Source organism: Copadichromis virginalis, linkage group LG9, assembly GCF_057382275.1.
Source record: "Copadichromis virginalis isolate Kocher_CV1m ecotype Utaka linkage group LG9, C_Virginalis_male_GT1.1, whole genome shotgun sequence".
Classification (NCBI taxonomy): Eukaryota; Metazoa; Chordata; class Actinopteri; order Cichliformes; family Cichlidae; genus Copadichromis; species Copadichromis virginalis.
In genome coordinates this window covers 35,904,396-35,922,943 of record NC_140626.1, presented here as the reverse complement: position 1 = coordinate 35,922,943, position 18,548 = coordinate 35,904,396, and the positions used below count along the sequence as shown (strand labels likewise).

The 18,548-nt window shown below is 40.6% G+C and overlaps 1 protein-coding gene across 2 annotated transcripts in view; it reads right to left on the bottom strand.

The window, feature by feature from the left end:
• Nucleotides 1-1,864: 1,864 nt before the first annotated feature.
• The window catches only part of LOC146702429 (NACHT, LRR and PYD domains-containing protein 3-like), a 40,377-nt gene continuing 23,693 nt past the window's right edge, over nt 1,865-18,548 (bottom strand). For both annotated transcript variants that reach the window (XM_085469057.1, XM_085469058.1), the window contains 5 exons: nt 17,478-17,645; nt 12,957-13,124; nt 5,539-5,715; nt 4,112-4,285; nt 1,865-3,610 (listed from right to left, as the gene is read on the bottom strand). In XM_085469057.1, the coding sequence (XP_085325183.1) occupies nt 3,598-3,610; nt 4,112-4,285; nt 5,539-5,715; nt 12,957-13,124; nt 17,478-17,645 (700 nt within the window). In that variant the 3' untranslated portion in view covers nt 1,865-3,597. The remainder of the gene's footprint in view (nt 3,611-4,111; nt 4,286-5,538; nt 5,716-12,956; nt 13,125-17,477; nt 17,646-18,548) is intronic.

Genomic DNA, 18,548 nt, shown 5'->3' with positions numbered 1-18,548 from the left:
GAGATATCGATATTCCCGTGAGGGTATTATTCACTTAACCAACTTGTTGACGAGGGGGTGCAGGACCACCACCTGTCTTTTTTTCCTCTGCCCTTTTCTTGGTTGCTGTTATGAACAAACTAACAGAGTATTACAGGCCAGTATTACCTTGCCAAGAGACGCAAAGCAATCTAAGAGATAAATATTACCATTCTGTAGAATACTCCTGTATTCCACTTTTACTTGTTCCCATTTTCTTGTGGGTCCTGTTGTGGCTCTAATGTGAAAGGGGATATAATATAACATATTATAATATAATATAATGCCATATGATATTGGACAATATAGTGTCATATGATAGATCTACCCTACCGCCTACTGGTGTTGGCCAGAGGGGCCGATGGCGCGATATGGCAGCCTGGCTACAACCGTAGCTGCCTCCACCAGTGTGTGAATGTGGGAGTGAATGAATAGTGGTATCGTAAAGCGCTTTGGGTGCCTTGGAAAGCGCTATATAAATCCAATCCATTATTATTATTATTATTAAATTACCTACGAGTTTGATTTGTCAGCAACTTTCTGCCAGCCCTCTCTCCTTGCTTTTGCAGCCTTTGCAGTGTTCTCTTGCGTTTTAATTAAACTCTGAAACTCCTGAAATCCCTCACTCATGAGTTCTTGCTCTGCTGCCGGAAAATACCGAGCACGCCCCTTCGACATTTTCGCCGACCAATCAGCGGGTTGCCGATCAATGTTTCTACTATCGATGCGTAGCCCCTTTTACGACACCCAGTGATGTCACATTCCTGCGTCCAGCTGTAGTAATCGTCAACAGCAGGTGTGTTCGGGGAACCGGATTAGTGAGCTCACGGTTAGCGCGATGATTTGATCTTGGATGTGTCATTTGATCTTGGATGTAGTAAGCGACGTACGAAGAACGGGCCCCTGCTCTCCTTGTGTGTGTACGCTACACAATTCAGCAGTAGCCTAACTCCACTTGAAATAACGCGCGAAGTCAGGATGTAGCGTCCAACTCCTTTTAATTAGTAAGTATTTCCTCATGGAGTGAAACTGAAATACAAATAACATAGCTAAAATTAACTTAGCATCATTAGCACGACAAAAATAGATTCCAATACACATCCATTAGCGTTAGCACACAACTACTAAAGTTTTCATCTACAGCAATTGTTTCCACAAAATATACATAAAATACAATCCTACAATTCAATACAAATGAAAACTTACAGACGGTGGTGTCGATGGCACAAACAAAAGGCAGATGTCGCTGGGTCAAATATCCCCACATGTGATCCGCTAGGAACTAAAAACATGGCTGACTTCCTGTCACTTCCCGAAACTGTTTTTCAAATTAAAACGAATTTCAAAATAAAATTAGCTCACTGCAAAGAGCGCCTATATTGCAATAAAATTAAGAGCGAAACATCCACACCAACTTTGCAGGAATAAAATATAAATAGTAAGACTTCAGGAGCACATACAAAACAAGACAAAGGCACACACTGGAGAGCAAAGTGCTTGGAGGTAGTGCAAAGGACTTGGTGTGAGTGTGTCAGTGTCCTGAGTGATGAGGGTCACTCAGACCATGGCACAGATTGGTGAGGAGAGGTGAGTTTGTTAGCAGTCTGAATGGCCCAAAGGAAGAAGGGGCATCAGTGACCAACATATTTCCATCACTGTGACTGTGAAAACAATTTACCATTGATCAGTGTGCTTCCCGTTCCACTCTGTTATACTCTGCTAATCTGTCAGATGTGTCATTTTGTTAAACGTGAAGATAGCTGAGTGTCCTGCAGCAAACCAAATCTGCCTGTGGGTCCAATTAAAGGGACCTAAAGCTGTGTTAGTTAAAATTAAAATTCTGGGACACCAGCAGCTTTTTGGTGTAGACAGAAGTTTATTGTGAGAAAGAACAGAATAAAATTTTTCAGTTCAGTTCATTTTTATTTCAAACATTTCAAACATGTGCCTTCACAATCATTACAAAATATCATTCCATTATTTGTTTGAAAAGGAGTAGGCTGAAGTATTTACTTATTTGTCCCTACCCCCTCAAGTTTTACCTCTCATTCATTTAATTTTTTTTGTCTTAAATTAAACAAACAACATATGAAACATATAAACATATGAAGTAAAACAAAACATAACATACATAAATCAAAAACAAGAAATTAGCAAGCCCCACCACAGTATAGTTTCTTTCATATGAAAAATACAGAATGTGTATATTTGCAGATACACAAGTTATGGAAAAACAACAAACCAAAACAAAACAAAAAAACAACCAAAAAAGAACCGCAACACCATTACCAGCAACATTACCGTCCTGGGTTAACCCCGTTTTCTTCATTCTTATACTTATTTAAAATTAGGTTTTTATATTTTACTTTAAACTGTTTTATGTTTTGACTGTCTTTTATTTCTTCTGTTAGACTGTTCCATAATTTAACTCCTGCAATTGAGATTGACATAGTTCTTAAAGTTGTTCTAGCACTTTGTATTTTTAAATTCCATTTCCCTCTTAAGTTATACCCACCTTCTCTTTCTATGAACAATTTACAGATTTCTTTGGGAAGCAATTTATTTCTGACTTTATACATTATTTGCGCTGTTTTAAGCTTCACCAAGTCTTGGAATTTAATAGCTTGCATTTTGACAAAGAGTGCATTTGTATAGTCCCTGTACCCTACATTATTTATTAATCTAATGGCCCTTTTCTGTATTATAGTTATTGTTTGTGTGTTACTTTTGTATGTGTTTCCCCAGACCTCTACACAGTAGCTCATATATGGCAGTAGTAAAGCACAGTATAAAATGTGCAGTGCTTTCTGATCCAACATATGCTTTGCTTTTCCCAGGACGGCAATGCCCCGTGCCAATTTCCCCCGAACATAAGTAATGTGTGGCTTCCAACAGAGCTTGTGGTCAATGATCACCCCAAGAAATTTTATTTCATTTACTCTTTCTAAATATACATTGTCAACACATATTTCTACTTCGATGTTTTTCTTTTGGTTTCCAAACAACATAAATTTGGTTTTATCGAGATTCAATGATAATTTATTTATATCAAACCACTTCTTTAATATCGTTAATTCCTGTGTGATCATTTCCAAAACCTGTGGCAATTCCCCACCTGCACACAGTATATTTGTGTCATCTGCATTGAACATGTAAATACAAATAATGTTGATGGCACCTCTCCACTGACCATCTCCACATAAGATATCCGCAGCGCTTTCACTTCCCTATTGTACAGTTATAGATCAAAGGTTTAATCAGCTTATAACCAATGTCAACCTTCATTTATCTTTTCATCCTTATTTTTTGTTTTCATTACGATAACACAAGTTGAATCACACCATCATCCTATTACATTACAGTTAAAAGTTGGATTTCATGGTAATTAGTGCAACAGATTATTTTTTTTAACATTTTACATGACCTTTCCATCTAATTCTTTGTGCTTGTTGAGGTCTTCTATCTTCAAAAATCTGTGATCTTTCCCATTCACAGGATCTGTACACACAAGCTACTGCTTCTTCAGCCTCTCCATATCATCAGGACACAGGTCACTCTCTGTCAGCATACACAAGTTTATCAGAGCTTCCACCTGCAAATATACATAGACATTTGTGAACATGGGAAACGACTTAATTTTTTTCAGTGGAGGGGGGATATTTAGACATCAGCAGACAAAGTCAAACTAGCCTTCGCTTGACTGAAGGTATGACAGCTCGACCTCCACTTTAGACTCTTTTATTCAGATTGATCATTCTGGCTTCAATAGTCACTTTCCCCAAACCATCATCGACGTAATGCTACAAGACTGCTCAAATAAGTTCTACAGTTAATTAATGTTTCAATCTTAAATATGATTAAGCTATCTGTATCAATAGGTTATGCGCTACAAGCCTTTAAGGTGGCAGGAATTAAACATTACTTACAAATCTGTGACTTGATCCAGCTATCTACAAAGCTATACAAATATCTCACAATTACATGGGGAAAATCAGCCTCATAGGCTATAGGTTTACAGAAAATATTAAAAGAAAATACATACATTTAGTAATAAATGTAAAGCAACATGGGCACACTTAAACCATCCACTGACCTCAGAGTCTTCAGTCCACAATTTGGTTTCTCCACCAGATCACACAGCTGCCTCATGTCTGCATCTTTCAGTTTATTGTCAGTTAAGTCTAGCTCTTTTAGATGTGAGGGGTTGGATTTCAGAGCTGAGGCCAGAGCTGCACAACTGATTTCGGACAAACTGCAGCTATCCAGTCTGAAGAAAGAACATAAATTCATTAGACAAAGTTTCTAAATTAAATTACTCAGTGTTTCATATCTCTTCCGCACACAAGAAAGTTTAGAGAATATATATAAATTCAGAAAAAGAAAAATCCAAACAGCACATGCCAAAATTCTTTAAGAAATGCTTTGAAAAGTGTTGAAAGGTGTATCTCTATGTCTTTTGAGGCTATTGCTATTTTCCTATGAGATACATGTTTTTTACCTTAAATAACTTAAATGAATATCTTTTATTTTTTTTATTTTTTTTTAATTGGCCCAGCTTTGGCCCATGGGACCTCCCTGGGCTCAATCTGAAAGAGCAACATGGATCCACCCTCTTTTGGACCCACCAATCACAAGAGGAGCTATGGGGATCCTCTGCAGAATGAAGTAGGCAATGGTCAGGGGTGAAGTCCCTGGGGTTTTTAATCTAATCCAAAACTGGTTCTAGTGAAATCAATGTCACCTCTCTGCAATAGGTGTAGGCTGCTGGGGGATTCCCATGATTCACTGGGTGTCTCTTCTTCAATCACTATGTGTTAATAGACCTCTCTGCACTGAATCATATCTGTTATTAATCTCTGTCTCTCTTTCACAGCATGTCTTTAACCTGTCTTCCTTCTCTCTCCCCAACCGGTCACAGCAGATGGCCCCTCCCGTCCCTGAGCCTGATTCTGCCGGAGGTTTCTTCCTGTTAAAAGGGAGTTTTTCCTTCCCACTGTTGCCAAAGTGCTTGCTCACAGGACGTCATATGATTATTAGGTTTTTCTCTGTATCTATTATTGTAGGGTCTAGCTTACAATATAAAGCGCCTTGAGGTGACAGTAGTTGTGATTTGGCGCTGTCAAGAGGTGTTTCTCCATGCCACATTCCCTATCTATTTCATTTTGTTTATTCAGCCTTCTTTGTGTACATACAGTCTTTTGTTTGTTTTTTTTTCTATTGTTTTTCATTTCTTTCCTTTTGTTGTTTTGTTATGGCCTCTGTATCTTCCATGCACTGTTTAGGTTTGACCTTTGCTGTTTTTCTGTGATTCCTCATATTTAGATTTTTTTTTTTTATATACACTGATGTTTGGTTTTTGCACATCTTTCAAGCAGCCAGAAACCATTATTTCTTTAGCTATTTTTGCATTCTGTCATCCGACCTTGCACCTCTAATATATAATCTAAGAGAATTATTATAACATGAGCTTTGTGTCACCACAGTCTTTATATCATAAGTTTAAAAAATGACTTGTCTGACCTCAGAATCTCCAGTCTACAGTGCCGACTCTCCAGAAAACCACAGAGCTGCTTCACTCCTGAATCCTGCAGGTCGTTGTTGTGACTCAGGTCCAGTTCTCTCAGATAGGAGGGGTTGGACTTCAGAGCTGAGCCCAAAGGAGTACAGCTAATCTCTGACAAACAGCAGCCCATCAATCTGAATTAAGGAAATTATATTGCAGAATGACAAAGACATTTAATATAGGACTAATATAGGACATCCAAAAGCATTTCCATTCATTTCATTTTCATTCTTTGTAATCCCTCTGTGTATCCCCAGGTTAGTTTGTTATCTAGGTTTAGGTTTCTGTTATTATGCTTCCCCCATGTCCCTTCTTGTGTTGTCAGTTTTGTCTCTGTTTTTCACTTTCTTTTTGTGTGTCGAGGTTGTGTCTCTGCAATCTGTACTTTCAGCCTTATTTTGACAGTGTCTTGTGTTAAGTTTCTGTTTTATTGTTTTGTAGTACTGAGTTTAATTATACTTTTTCTGGCCTTGTTGTCTCTCTCTGGTTCCATGTTTAGTCAAAATCAGTGTCTGTTTCCCCTTTCCTTGTGTATATCATCTGTTTTCTGTTTTATTCTGATAGCCACTTGTCCTGCATGCATCATGATCATTTTTGCTTCCCCTGTTTCCTCTCCTGTTTATATTGTCTGTATCTCTAGCTGTGCATTGTCGTGATCTCCCTTATTTCGCCAGCTGTGTGTCCTGTTAGTGTCCAGTGTAGTTTCATTGCTAATATTTCTCAGTGTATGTTTACTTCAGTTCTTTGTATTTTAGTTGCCTGTGACTGTAGTAATAAAGCTGTTTCAAGAACTCAGGCGGTCAGCACTCTGTACAGGCCAGTCAAATTGTTCCACACCAAACTCACTTATCCATATCTTTATGTGTCTTCGTTTCTGCACTGGTGAGCAGTCATGTTGGAGCAGAAAGGGCCATCACCAAACTTTTCCCAAAAATTTGGGAGCATAACATTGTCATTGCTTCTTAATTCAGATAAAACTGAGGTTATTGTACTCGGCCCTGAAAATCTTAGAAATATGGTATCTAAGCAGATTCTTACTCTGGATGGCATTACCTTGGCCTCCAGTAACACTGTGAGGTACCTTGGAGTCATTTTTGACCAGGATATGTCCTTCAATGCACATATTAAACAAATATGTAAGACTGCTTTCTTCCATTTGTGCAACATCTCTAAAATTAGAAATATCCTGTCTCAGAGTGACGCTGAAAAACTAGTTCATGCATTTATTACTTCCAGGCTGGACGACTGTAATTCATTATTATCAGGATGTCCAAAAAACTCCCTGAAAAGCCTTCAGCTAATCCAAAATGCTTCAACAAGAGTCCTGACAGGGACTAGAAAGAGAGAGCACATTTCTCCTGTTTTGGCTTCCCTTCATTGGCTTCCTGTTAAATCCAGAATTGAATTCAAATTCATGCTCCTCACATACAAGGCCTTAAATAATCAGGCCCCATCTTATCTTAATGACCTTGTAGTACCATATCACCCTATTAGAGCACTTCACTCTCGCTCTGCAGGCCTACTTGTTGTTCCTAGAGTATTTAAAAGTAGAATGGGAGGCAGAACCTTCAGTTTTCAGGCCCCTCTTCTGTGGAACCAGCTTCCAGTTTGGATTCAGGAGACAGACACTATCTCTACTTTTAAGATTAGGCTTCAAACTTTCCTTTTTGCTAAAGCATATAGTTAGGGCTGGACCAGGTGACCCTGAATCCTCCCTTATTTATGCTGCAATACACGTAGGCTGCTGGGGGATTCCCATGATGCATTGAGTTTTTCCTTTCCAGTCACCTTTCTCACTCACTATATATTAATAGACCTCTCTGCATTGAATCATATCTGTTATTAACCTCTGTCTCTCTTCCACAGCATGTCTTTATCCTGTCTTCCTTCTCTCTCCCCAACTGGTCGCAGCAGATGGCCACCCCTCCCCGAGCTTGGTTCTGCCGGATGTTTCTTCCTGTTAAAAGGGAGTTTTTCCTTCGCACTGTCGCCAATGTGCTTGCTCATAGGGGGTCATATGATTGTTGGGTTTTTCTCTGTATTTATGAAGTGCCTTGAGGCGACTTTTGTTGTTATTTGGTGCTATATAAATAAAATTGAATTGAATTGAATTGAATTCAATGTCTTGTTATGCTGAAGCATTAAGAGTTCCTTTCACTGAAACAAGGGGAACAATCTCAACTCCTGAAAAACCACTAACCCCACTCTGACTTCATTTGCTGCCATGTTCAATCACTTCCACTTTGTCATGATGCATGCTCAATCATCTACGTAAGGAAATCCCAAAGAATTGATTCTGTTCATCTGGGCATAGCCTTTTTAGTGACCATTTCACCATCTTACAATCCTGTAACTTCAGCAATTCTCAACTGTCTGTGAATGGTACTCATGGCTAGTGATCCATGGACATGACAATTTAAATGCTAATCATCATGAAACTGACCTCACAGCTCATTGTTCATTCAGTGGTTCTAGTTTGTCATTATGCAAATGTACTGTTTATACAGGGAGTGCAGAATTATTAAAAAAAAAAAAAAAAAAAAAAAATTCCCACGTGTGGGACTAATAAAGGTTATCTTATCTTATCTTATCTTATTAGGCAAATGAGTATTTTTGTCATGGTCCTGGGCCATGTTGGCCCAGTATTCTTGGTTCCTTGTATTTTCACTCCTTATTTAGGCCATGTTTTCTGAGGTGTCCTGTTGTGGTGTTCCCTAAGTGTTTTCCCTTTGTGACTCTTACCCCCTTTGTGCCCCTCTGTGTATTTATGAGCTCTCGTCTCTCTTTGTGTTTAGTCCATGTTTCCCCCAGCCTGTTATGTCTGTGTTCTCCCCGTGCTCTCTCTCCTCCTGTCTTAACCTCTGTGTACTTCCTGTTTTACTTTGACAGTCTCTCGTCAGTATGCGTCATGTTGTGTTCACTCCTGCCCTGTCTCGTTATGTTTATCAGTGTCACCTGTGTTCCCCACCTGTGTGTAATCTCCCTGTGTTCTCTGAGTGTATTTAAGTTGTGTCTTCTGTCATGGTAGTTGCTGGTTCGTCTTTGTTGTTTCCCCTCGGTCTCCCTGCGTCTTCCCGTATGTATTTCCCCGGACCTCCCTGCATCCTCGTTTCTGGTTTGTGTTATTAGTTCTACCCAGTTTAGGTTTTCCTGTTTCATGGTACCCACACCGTTGCTGTTTGTATTTTCGGTTGTCAAATAAACACTCATCTGCACCAGAGCTGCCGCATTTTGGGTCCTATTTCAACTCCACACGGCTTGCCCCGCAAACCGTGACAATTTTGTCCACATCATCCTCTTCATGCATGTTGTCTTACTCCAAGCTGTATAGGCTCGAAAGCCTACTACCAATTAAGCATATTAGGTGATGTGCATCTCTTTAATGAGAAGGGGTGTGGTCTAATGACATCAACACCCTATATCAGGTGTGCATAATTATTAGGCAACGTCCTTTCCTTTGGCAAAATGAAGGACTTGAGAGGCTCAGAAAAGTCAAGAATAGTGAGTTATCTTGCAGAGGGATGCAGCAGTCTCAAAATTGCAAAGCTTCTGAAGCGTGATCATCGAACAATCAAGCGTTTCATTCAAAATAGTCAACAGGGTCGCAAGAAGTTTGTGGAAAAACCAAGGCACAAAATAACTGCCCATGAACTGAGAAAAGTCAAGCGTGCAGCTGCCAAGATGCCACTTGCCACCAGTTTGGCCATATTTCAGAGCTGCAACATCACTGGAGTGCCCAAAAGCACAAGGTGTGCAATACTCAGAGACATGGCCAAGGTAAGAAAGGCTGAAAGACGACCACCACTGAACAAGACACACAAGCTGAAACGTCAAGACTGGGCCAAGAAATATCTCAAGACTGGTTTTTCTAAGGTTTTATGGACTGATGAAATGAGAGTGAGTCTTGATGGGCCAGATGGATGGGCCCGTGGCTGGATTGGTAAAGGGCAGAGAGCTCCAGTCCCACTCAGACGCCAGCAAGGTGGAGGTGGAGTACTGGTTTGGGCTGGTATCATCAAAGATGAGCTTGTGGGGCCTTTTCGGGTTGAGGATGGAGTCAAGCTCAACTCCCAGTCCTACTGCCAGTTTCTGGAAGACACCTTCTTCAAGCAGTGGTACAGGAAGAAGTCTGCATCCTTCAAGAAAAACATTATTTTCATGCAGGACAATGCTCCATCACACGTGTCCAAGTACTCCACAGCATGGCTGGCAAGAAACGGTATAAAAGAAGAAAAACTAATGACATGGCCACCTTGTTCACCTGATCTGAACTCCATTGAGAACCTGTGGTCCATCATCAAATGTGAGATTTACAAGGAGGGAAAACAGTACACCTCTCTGAACAGTGTCTGGGAGGCTGTGGTTGCTGCTGCACGCAATGTTGATGGTGAACAGATCAAAACACTGACAGAATCCATGGATGGCAGGCTTTTGAGTGTCCTTGCAAAGAAAGGTGGCTATATTGGTCGCTGATTTGTTTTTGTTTTGTTTTTGAATGTCAGAAATGTATATTTGTGAATGTGGAGATGTTATATTGGTTACACTGGTAAAAATAAATAATTGAAATGGGTATATATTTGTTTTTTGTTAAGTTGTCTAATAATTATGCACAGTAATAGTCACCTGCACACACAGATATCCCCCTAAAATAGCTAAAACTAAAAACAAACTAAAAACTACTTCCAAAAACATTCAGCTTTGATATTAATGAGTTTTTTGGGTTCATTGAGAACATGGTTGTTGTTCAATAATAAAATTATTCCTCAAAAATACAACTTGCCTAATAATTCTGCACCCCCTGTAAGGTTGGAAACCTGCAGTCAGCTGAGACTGAAGAAGTCACTTGGATGAGTGACGAAATGCTTCTTCCACTGAAAATCCTATGTCCAGATAAACAGAATCAATTTTTAGCACTTTCACTTTGCTATAAGCAACCCATTCTGTAACAAATGTTTACAAAAGCAGTCTTCATGTCTAGGTGTTTGATTTTGTACACCTGGGGAACTGGAGGTGATTGGAACACCTGAATTCAATTATTTGGATGGGCTGAATATTGTTAGCAGTATATTGCACGTCATACCACCTTTCTGGTGGTATGACTCTGAAGCTGTTATCTCAACAGATAGCTGCAAAGGAAATTTCACTAGCAACAGATTGCACTACATTAAAAATTATTTGTAAATGTTTTTTATAATTTTTTTTTAAATTACGCTTCCTCCAGAAGTAGAGACTACAATAGTCTTTACTCAATGAGTCAATGACACACTTCCAGTCCAGTCTATTAATAAGGTGAACACCCAGGTATATGAAGCCCTCCACCATATTTACCATTTCTCCAAGGTTAGAAATGGTGTTCAACTCAGGCTTGGGCCTCCAAAAATATCTCACCATGTCTTTTTCTTCTTGGCTTGGCTTGGCGTCCACTTCTCTATTCAGTTTTCACAAATGATCTGCCGTATGTCTTGGATAAATCTCATCTTGTAATGTATGCTGATGATTCCACCATGTTTTATTCAGCCAGTGGCAACTCTGAATTGACCAACGTATTGCAACAAGATTTGCTGAACGTGTTTTACTGGCTAAGTAAAATTAACATGATTTTAAACATCTAAAATCTATGTTAATAGGAAGTAGAGTACGCTTAGTCACAACTAACCCACAACTAAATCTTTCCATAGCTGGAATGGTAAATGGCCTGTATTTATATAGCGCTTTACTAGTCCCTAAGGACCCCAAAGCGCTTTACATATCCAGTCATCCACCCATTCACACACACACATTCACACACTGGTGATGGCAAGCCACATTGTAGCCACAGCCACCCTGGGGCGCACTGACAGAGGCCAGGCTGCCGGACACTGGCGCCACCGGGCCCTCTGACCACCACCAGTAGGCAACAGGTGAAGTGTCTTGCCCAAGGACACAACGACTGAGACTGCCCAAGCCGGGGCTCGAACCGGCAACCTTCCGATTACAAGGCGAACCCCCAACTCTTGAGCCACAATCACCCCAATGGTACTAGAACAGGTGACCCAGATTAAATTACTTGGTGTTACTATAAACCACCACCTTTCATGGTCTCAGCACATTGACTGTGTTATTAAGAAAATGGGACAGTGCATAGCTATGGCTAGGAAATGCTCCTTTTATATTACTTTTTTTGTCAATTATGAAAGGTGTCATTAATGCACTAGTATTATCTCATCTAGAGTACTGTTCAATCATTTGGTCAGCAGCTAATAAGACAGATCTGATCAGACTTCAGTTAGTCAAGAACAAGGCAGCCAGATTAGTGTTAAGGTGTTCAAACTATAGAAATATCTATAACTTTCTTTGCTTTCAAATAAGCTAAATTATACTATGGCTTACTCGTATTTTTTAAGAAAGCAATACTTTTAAAGACACCATATTTTTTTTCTGCTCAGTTGCAGTATCCAGATGAAATACATAATCATAGTACATGATTTTCAACAAAACACAATTTGGTAACTCCTCAACTTAAAAGTTGAGAAAGTAAACTGCCATCGGTCAAGAGAGGTAGCCCTCTGGAGCCTAAGACTGGCCAAGCCGAGTTTTAAAAAAAAAAAAAAAGTAATGACGTAAGATGTTAAGGTAACAAGTGTGCAATAGAGGGCAGATGGGGCAGAGTTCATCAATATTGAGACAAAACAGGATGTTTTCCAGAGTAATGGTATCTTCTCCTGGCTCAAACTAAGATTGAAGATGTGCTGTAAAAATGGACCTTCCATGACCTTCCAAGCTATATAGTTTGTCTTCCATATTTCCAACTATATCCATCACATACTGTGTATGCTACCATTGTATATAGTGTATTATCTTACTTTTTTCATTGATTGTACTTAATTGTATTTTTGTATTTCCTTCATATATCTGTACCTGAGCTGAGGTGAGTTTGGATGGGTCCTAGACTTAAGGTGTTAAACACATTGGCTCTATTTAGGTTTCCCACGGTTTAATAGTTCTTGTTCTGTGATCTTTTTCATTCCTGACCACACATCTTTCGTTTTCCCTGATCTTGTTTTCTGCCTGTTTTTGTAAATAATGTACCACGTTATAATATACCTCCTGTCCCTATAATGGTTTTCTCTTTTTCTTTTTATTGGCTTTACCTACAATGGCCATAATACTATCAGAAATACTTCAGAGATTAACCAATAAAAAAAATGCCCTGGTCTGAATTCTTCCTGACAAAAAAAGAAGGTAAATCAGAGTAAATTATCACTTCGAAGACTTCTCTTATATTAGGGTTTTAAATGTTTAGCTTTTGGACTGAAACGGTCAAAATACTATGGTTTAGTATCATATCAGTCTTCTGTCAGTTTAGTGCCAGCACAACAAAAACACAGTTTCTGACCTCAGAGTCTCCAGTCTACATTGCCGACTCTCCAGAAAACCACACAACTGTTTCATTCCCGAATCCTGCAGCTTGTTCCCTCTCAGGTCCAGATGTTTAAGATGGGAAGGGTTAGACTTCAGAGCTGCAAACAGGCAGCTGATCTCTGACAAACTGCAGCTCCTCAATCTGAATAAAGCATAGGAAGTATTATCTGTTTAGAGATGAAAAAGATCCAGAATGTAGAAGTTGAACACAGAAGCTGAAAATTAAAATTCTAAATGAAGTATAACAAATACCAAAATATAAACAGAACAATGAGTGAAACAAATTAATGACTGTATACTTCTGTTTCACTAAATATGGAAATATTAAGATGATGTTCCTATGAGATATATATGTAAGTATGTGTATATAAAAATAAAGGCGTTGAAATTTCAACTATGCATGGATTTAAACATGCAAAAGTTTGGGCAACCTTGTAATGGTCATTATTTTCCTGTATAAATCACTGGTTGTTACAATAAAAAATGTCAGTTAAATATATCATATAGGAGACACACACAGTGATATTTGAGAAGTGAAATGAAGTTTATTGGATTTACAGAAAACGTGCAATAATTGTTTAAACAAAATCAGGCAGGTGCATAAATTTGGGCACCACAAAAAAAGAAATGAAATCAATATTTAGTAGATCCACCTTTACAGAAATTACAGCCTCTAAACGCTTCCTGTGGGTTCCAATGAGAGTCTGGATTGTGGTTGAAGGTATTTTGGACCATTCCTCTTTACAAAATATCTCTAGTTCATTCAGGTTTGATGGCTTCCGAGCATGGACAGCTCTCTTTAACTCACACCACAGATTTTCAATAATATTCAGGTCTGGGGACTGAGATGGCCATTCCAGAACGTTGTACCTGTTCCTCTGCATGAATGCCTTAGTGGATTTAGAGCAGTGTTTCGGGTCATTGTCTTGTTGAAAGATGCATTGGCCTCCAGAAACTGCTGATGCTGAGTGGAATCCATGTGTCCCTCAACTTTTACAAGATTCCCAGTCCCTGCACTGGCCACACAGCCCCACAGCATGATGGAACCACCACCATATTTTTCTGTAGGTAGCGGGTGTTTTTCTTGGAATGCTGTGTTCTTTTTCCTCCATGCATAACGCCCCTTGTTATGCCCAAATAACTCAATTTAGTTACATCAGTCCACAGCACCTTATTCCAGAATGAAGCTGGCTTGTCCAAATTTGCTTTAGCATACCTCAAGCGGCTCTGTTTGTGCTGTGGGTGGAGAAAAGGCTTCCTTTGCATCACTCTCACATACAGCATCTCCTTGTGTAAAGTGCGCCGAATGGTTGAACGATGCACAGTGACTCCATCTGCTGTAACATGATGTTGTAGGTCTTTGGTGCTGGTCTGTGGGTTGACTCTGACTGGTCTCACCATTCGTCGCTTCTGTCTATCCAAGATTTTTCTTGGTCTGCCACTTTGAGCCGTAACTTGAACTGAGTCTGTGGTCTTCCATTTTCTCAGTATGTTCCTAACTGTGGATACAGACAGTTTAAATCTCTGAGACAGCTTTCTGTATCCTTCCCCTAAACCATGATGGTGAACAATCTCTGTCTTCAGGTCATTTGACAGTTGTTTTGAGACCCTCATGTTGCTACTCTTCAGAGAATATTAAAAGAGGAGGGAAACTTACAATTGACCACCTTAAATACTCTTTCTCATTAATGGATTCACCTGTGTATGTAGGTCAGGGGTCACTGAGCTTACCGAGCCAATTTGAGTTCCGATAATTAGTTCTAAAAGTTTTGAAATCAATAAAATGACAACAGTGCCCAAATTTATGCACCTGCCTGATTTTGTTTAAACAATTATTACACACTTTCTGTAAATCCAATAAACTTCATTTCACTTCTCAAATATCACTGTGTGTCTCCTATATGATATATTTAACTGACATTTTTTATTGTAACAACCAACGATTTATACACGGAAATAATGACTATTAACAAGGTTGTCCAAACTTTTGCATCCCACTGTATATATACACCCTTTTGTGAATCGCTACCTCATTGTGGTGCATGGATTTGTGTGTCCCAGGGATCCCAGTGGGTAAGTTGTATGTGTTGTCAAGGGCTTTGCCCTCCTGATAGGGTCTCCCATTGGTCCTGGTGAGACTAGTGACTGAGACATGGAATGTCACTTCTCTGCTGGGGAGGGAGCCTGAGCTACTGCGTGAGGTTGAGAGGTACCAACTAGATATAGTTGTGCTCACCTCAATGCACAGCTTGGGCTCCAAAACCAGACACCTGGCTAGACTCAGTCTGGAGTAGATCTTGGTGAGAGGCATCGGGCTGGGGGTGGCTATTCTAGTTTCCCCTTTGGTTTTTTCCAGTGGATGAGAGTTTTTTTTTCCCTGCACCTTAGGGTCAGGGAATGGGTCCTGAATGCTGTCTGCGCTTATGTGTCAAACCACAGTTCAGAGTGCCCAACCTTCTTGGAGTCCCTGGGTGGGGTGCTTAAGGCTACTTAACCTTGGGACTCTGTTGCCTTTCTGGGACACTTCAATGCTCATGTAGGCAATGACAGTGAGACCTGGAGGGGTGTGACTGGGAGGAACGGCCTGACAGATCTGAACCCAAGCAGTGTTCTGTTACTGGACTTCTGCGCAAACCACAGTTTGTCCATGACAAACACCATGTTTGAACATAATGGTGTCCATAAGAAAGTAAGTTAAGTTTATTTATTAAGCCCTTCTCACAGACAGGCAGTCACAAAGCGCTGTGCAGAAAGTTTAAAATAAACAGTACAATCAATCGATCTTATACACAATGTAAAAGGTTAAATGTAAGTTAAATAATGTGAAGAATATAAAATACGTAGATCAACAAAATGCTTGTTTGAACAGTAAAGTTTTTAACTGATTTTTAAAAGAATCCACAGTCAACCATATGTAATTGTGGTGGTAGACTGTTCCACAGCCTTGGTGCAACAGACTGAAAGGCTCTGTCCCCTTTCGTCTTCAGTCGTGTACGGGGAACAACCAACAGACTCTGAGTCTATGAGCGGAGACGATGAGCAGCAGTGTATTTTATATGAAGCTTGGATAAATAATCTGGGGCCTGGCCATGTAATGCTCTGTATGATAAAACAAGAATTTTAAAACAAATTCTAAACACTATTGGAAGCCAGTGTAAAGAATATAAGATGGGAGTAATGTTAGCACGCTTCCTAGAACGAGTTGGTAGACTGGCTGCTGCATTTTGTATTGCCTGGAGGAGAGAGAAATGTGATTTATCCAAGCTGGTAAACAGGGAATTACAGTAAACGTGATGACACAAATGCATGGATGAGATTTTTCCAGTTCATCTAAAGAGACCATATGTCACAGTTTAGAGATGTTTCTTAAGTGAAAGAAACAGGAACAAGACAAAGATATTACATGAAAGTCAAGGCCCAGAGAAGAGTCAAATATTACTCCAAGATTCTGAATATTTGACTTGACAGAAGAACTGAAAGAGGCAAGAACCTGATTAATTTTAGAATGTAGCTCAGGAGGAGCTATGATCATGGTCTCAGTCTTGTTCGTGTTTAGAACGAGGTAGTTGCTTGAAAGCCAATCAGAAACCTGTGTTAACCTCTTAAGCCCCAACGCCCCCTGATACATGGGCAAAAGGCAGGAGATCAGGTGGGCTTGGGGCTTAAGAGGTTAAGCACTGGACCAGGGTCCAGTGCACATGGATACCCTAGGCCACAGGTTAGTTATCAATTTTGTTATCATATCATCAGATCTGCTGCCATATGTTCTGGATACTTTGGTGAAGAGAGGCGCTGAGCTGTCAACTGATCAACAGCTTGTGATGAGTTGGATAAGGTAGCGGAGGAGGATGCTGGACAGCTTGGAGTAAATGTATAGTGAAGGTGCACTGGGAACACCTGGCAGAGGCCCCCATCCACGAGATCATTAACTCCCCCTCTGACAGAGATTCAACAGAATTCCAAGGGAAACTGGGTATATAGATCATCAATAAATCATGTTCAGCTCCATTGCTGAAGCTGCTACAACCTCCACACGGAGGTTGGTGCCTGTCATAGTGGTAACCCCTAAATCAGATGGGGGGCACCAGAGGTGAAGGGAGCCATAAGGCTCAAGAAGCAGTCCTATTTGGATTGGTTAGCCTGTGGGACTTTGGAGGGAGCCAATAGGTACCAACAGGCCAAGCAGAACGCAGCTTGGGCAGTCACAGTAACAAAAACTTGGGTCAAGGAGGAGTTCGTGGAGGCCATGGAAAAAAACTTTCAGATTGCCTCAGATAGAATCTGGTGCTCCACCTGCACTGTGTATAGTGCAGGTGGAGCACTGATGACTTCAACTGAGGATATTGTCATACCATGGAAGGAATGCTCCAAATATAGGGGGATCACACATCTCAGCCTCCCTGGGAAAGTCTATGCTGGGGTAGAAAACCCTTTCTCTTACTCAAACTTATGTTATATACTTTCATTTCTGCACAACATAAACAGGGCATCTTACCCCAGTGTTTCCAGTCTACAGTTTCGACCCTCCAGAAAGCCACACAGCTGTTTCACTCCTGAATACTGCAGGTTGTTCTGACTCAGGTACAGCTCTCTCATGTTGGAGGGATTGGACTTCAGTGCTAAGCCCAGACAGCTGATCTCCGATAACCTGCAATTCTCCAGTCTGAATAATAAATGAAAGATTTAAGTTAATTAGTTATGTGCTTGAAATTCTTCAGTGTTTTATAGTTTTCTTGGAGCTGAAAATTCAGATTCAGTTTACAGAAGTCCAGTAAAGTGAAACTTCAAATGGCTGAAGCTTGCAGAATGCCCGCCTTTTTTATCCCATGGCTAACAAGCCGTAAGGACTCTCAGCCATGGGACCTAGAACCTGAAAAACAGGGCAGGAAGAGAGAGAGAGAGAGAGAGAGGGAGGAGGAAAAAACAGCATTCTCCAACAGGGAGAATCTCCGACCGTAACGCCCTAAAAATCCACCTCTAGTAAAACCAGTGCTCTGTGTGGTTAACTGATGTGCACTGGACAGTGCATCCGCTAATATATTGTCTACCCCTTTTTTATGTCTGATGTCCAAGTTGTATTCCTGAACTAGTAGAGCCCATCTCTAGAAGTAGGAGATTGGATTATTGATGTCATCAGTTCCCTTCTGGAGCCCCCATGGCACTGGCGTCCACCTCCAGGCTGAATGCTCTAATGAAATCTGGGGCGGCCAGCACTGCACAGGAGGGACTTAGCACCATCAAAGATGTGTTGGCACTCAGTGGTCCACTAAAAAGGTTCCTTTGGGCTACAGAGGCGGGTTAGAGGGGCCACCACGGTTGAGAAGTTCCAGCAGAAACACCGATAGTAGCCCACGAGGCCCAGGAACCGCCTAAGTTCCCGCCAGGTGGTAGGAACAGGGTAGTTTACTACCGCCGCCACTTTGGCATTCACAGGGCACACTTAGGGACCGACCCACCAGCAGTCACCCTCCTGTTCTCGGCCAGGATTGGTCCCAAAACTGACTCCCCAAGGATCATTTCCCCCCCCTGCCGGGTGCGGGTGGACATGAAACTGGAAAACCTAAAC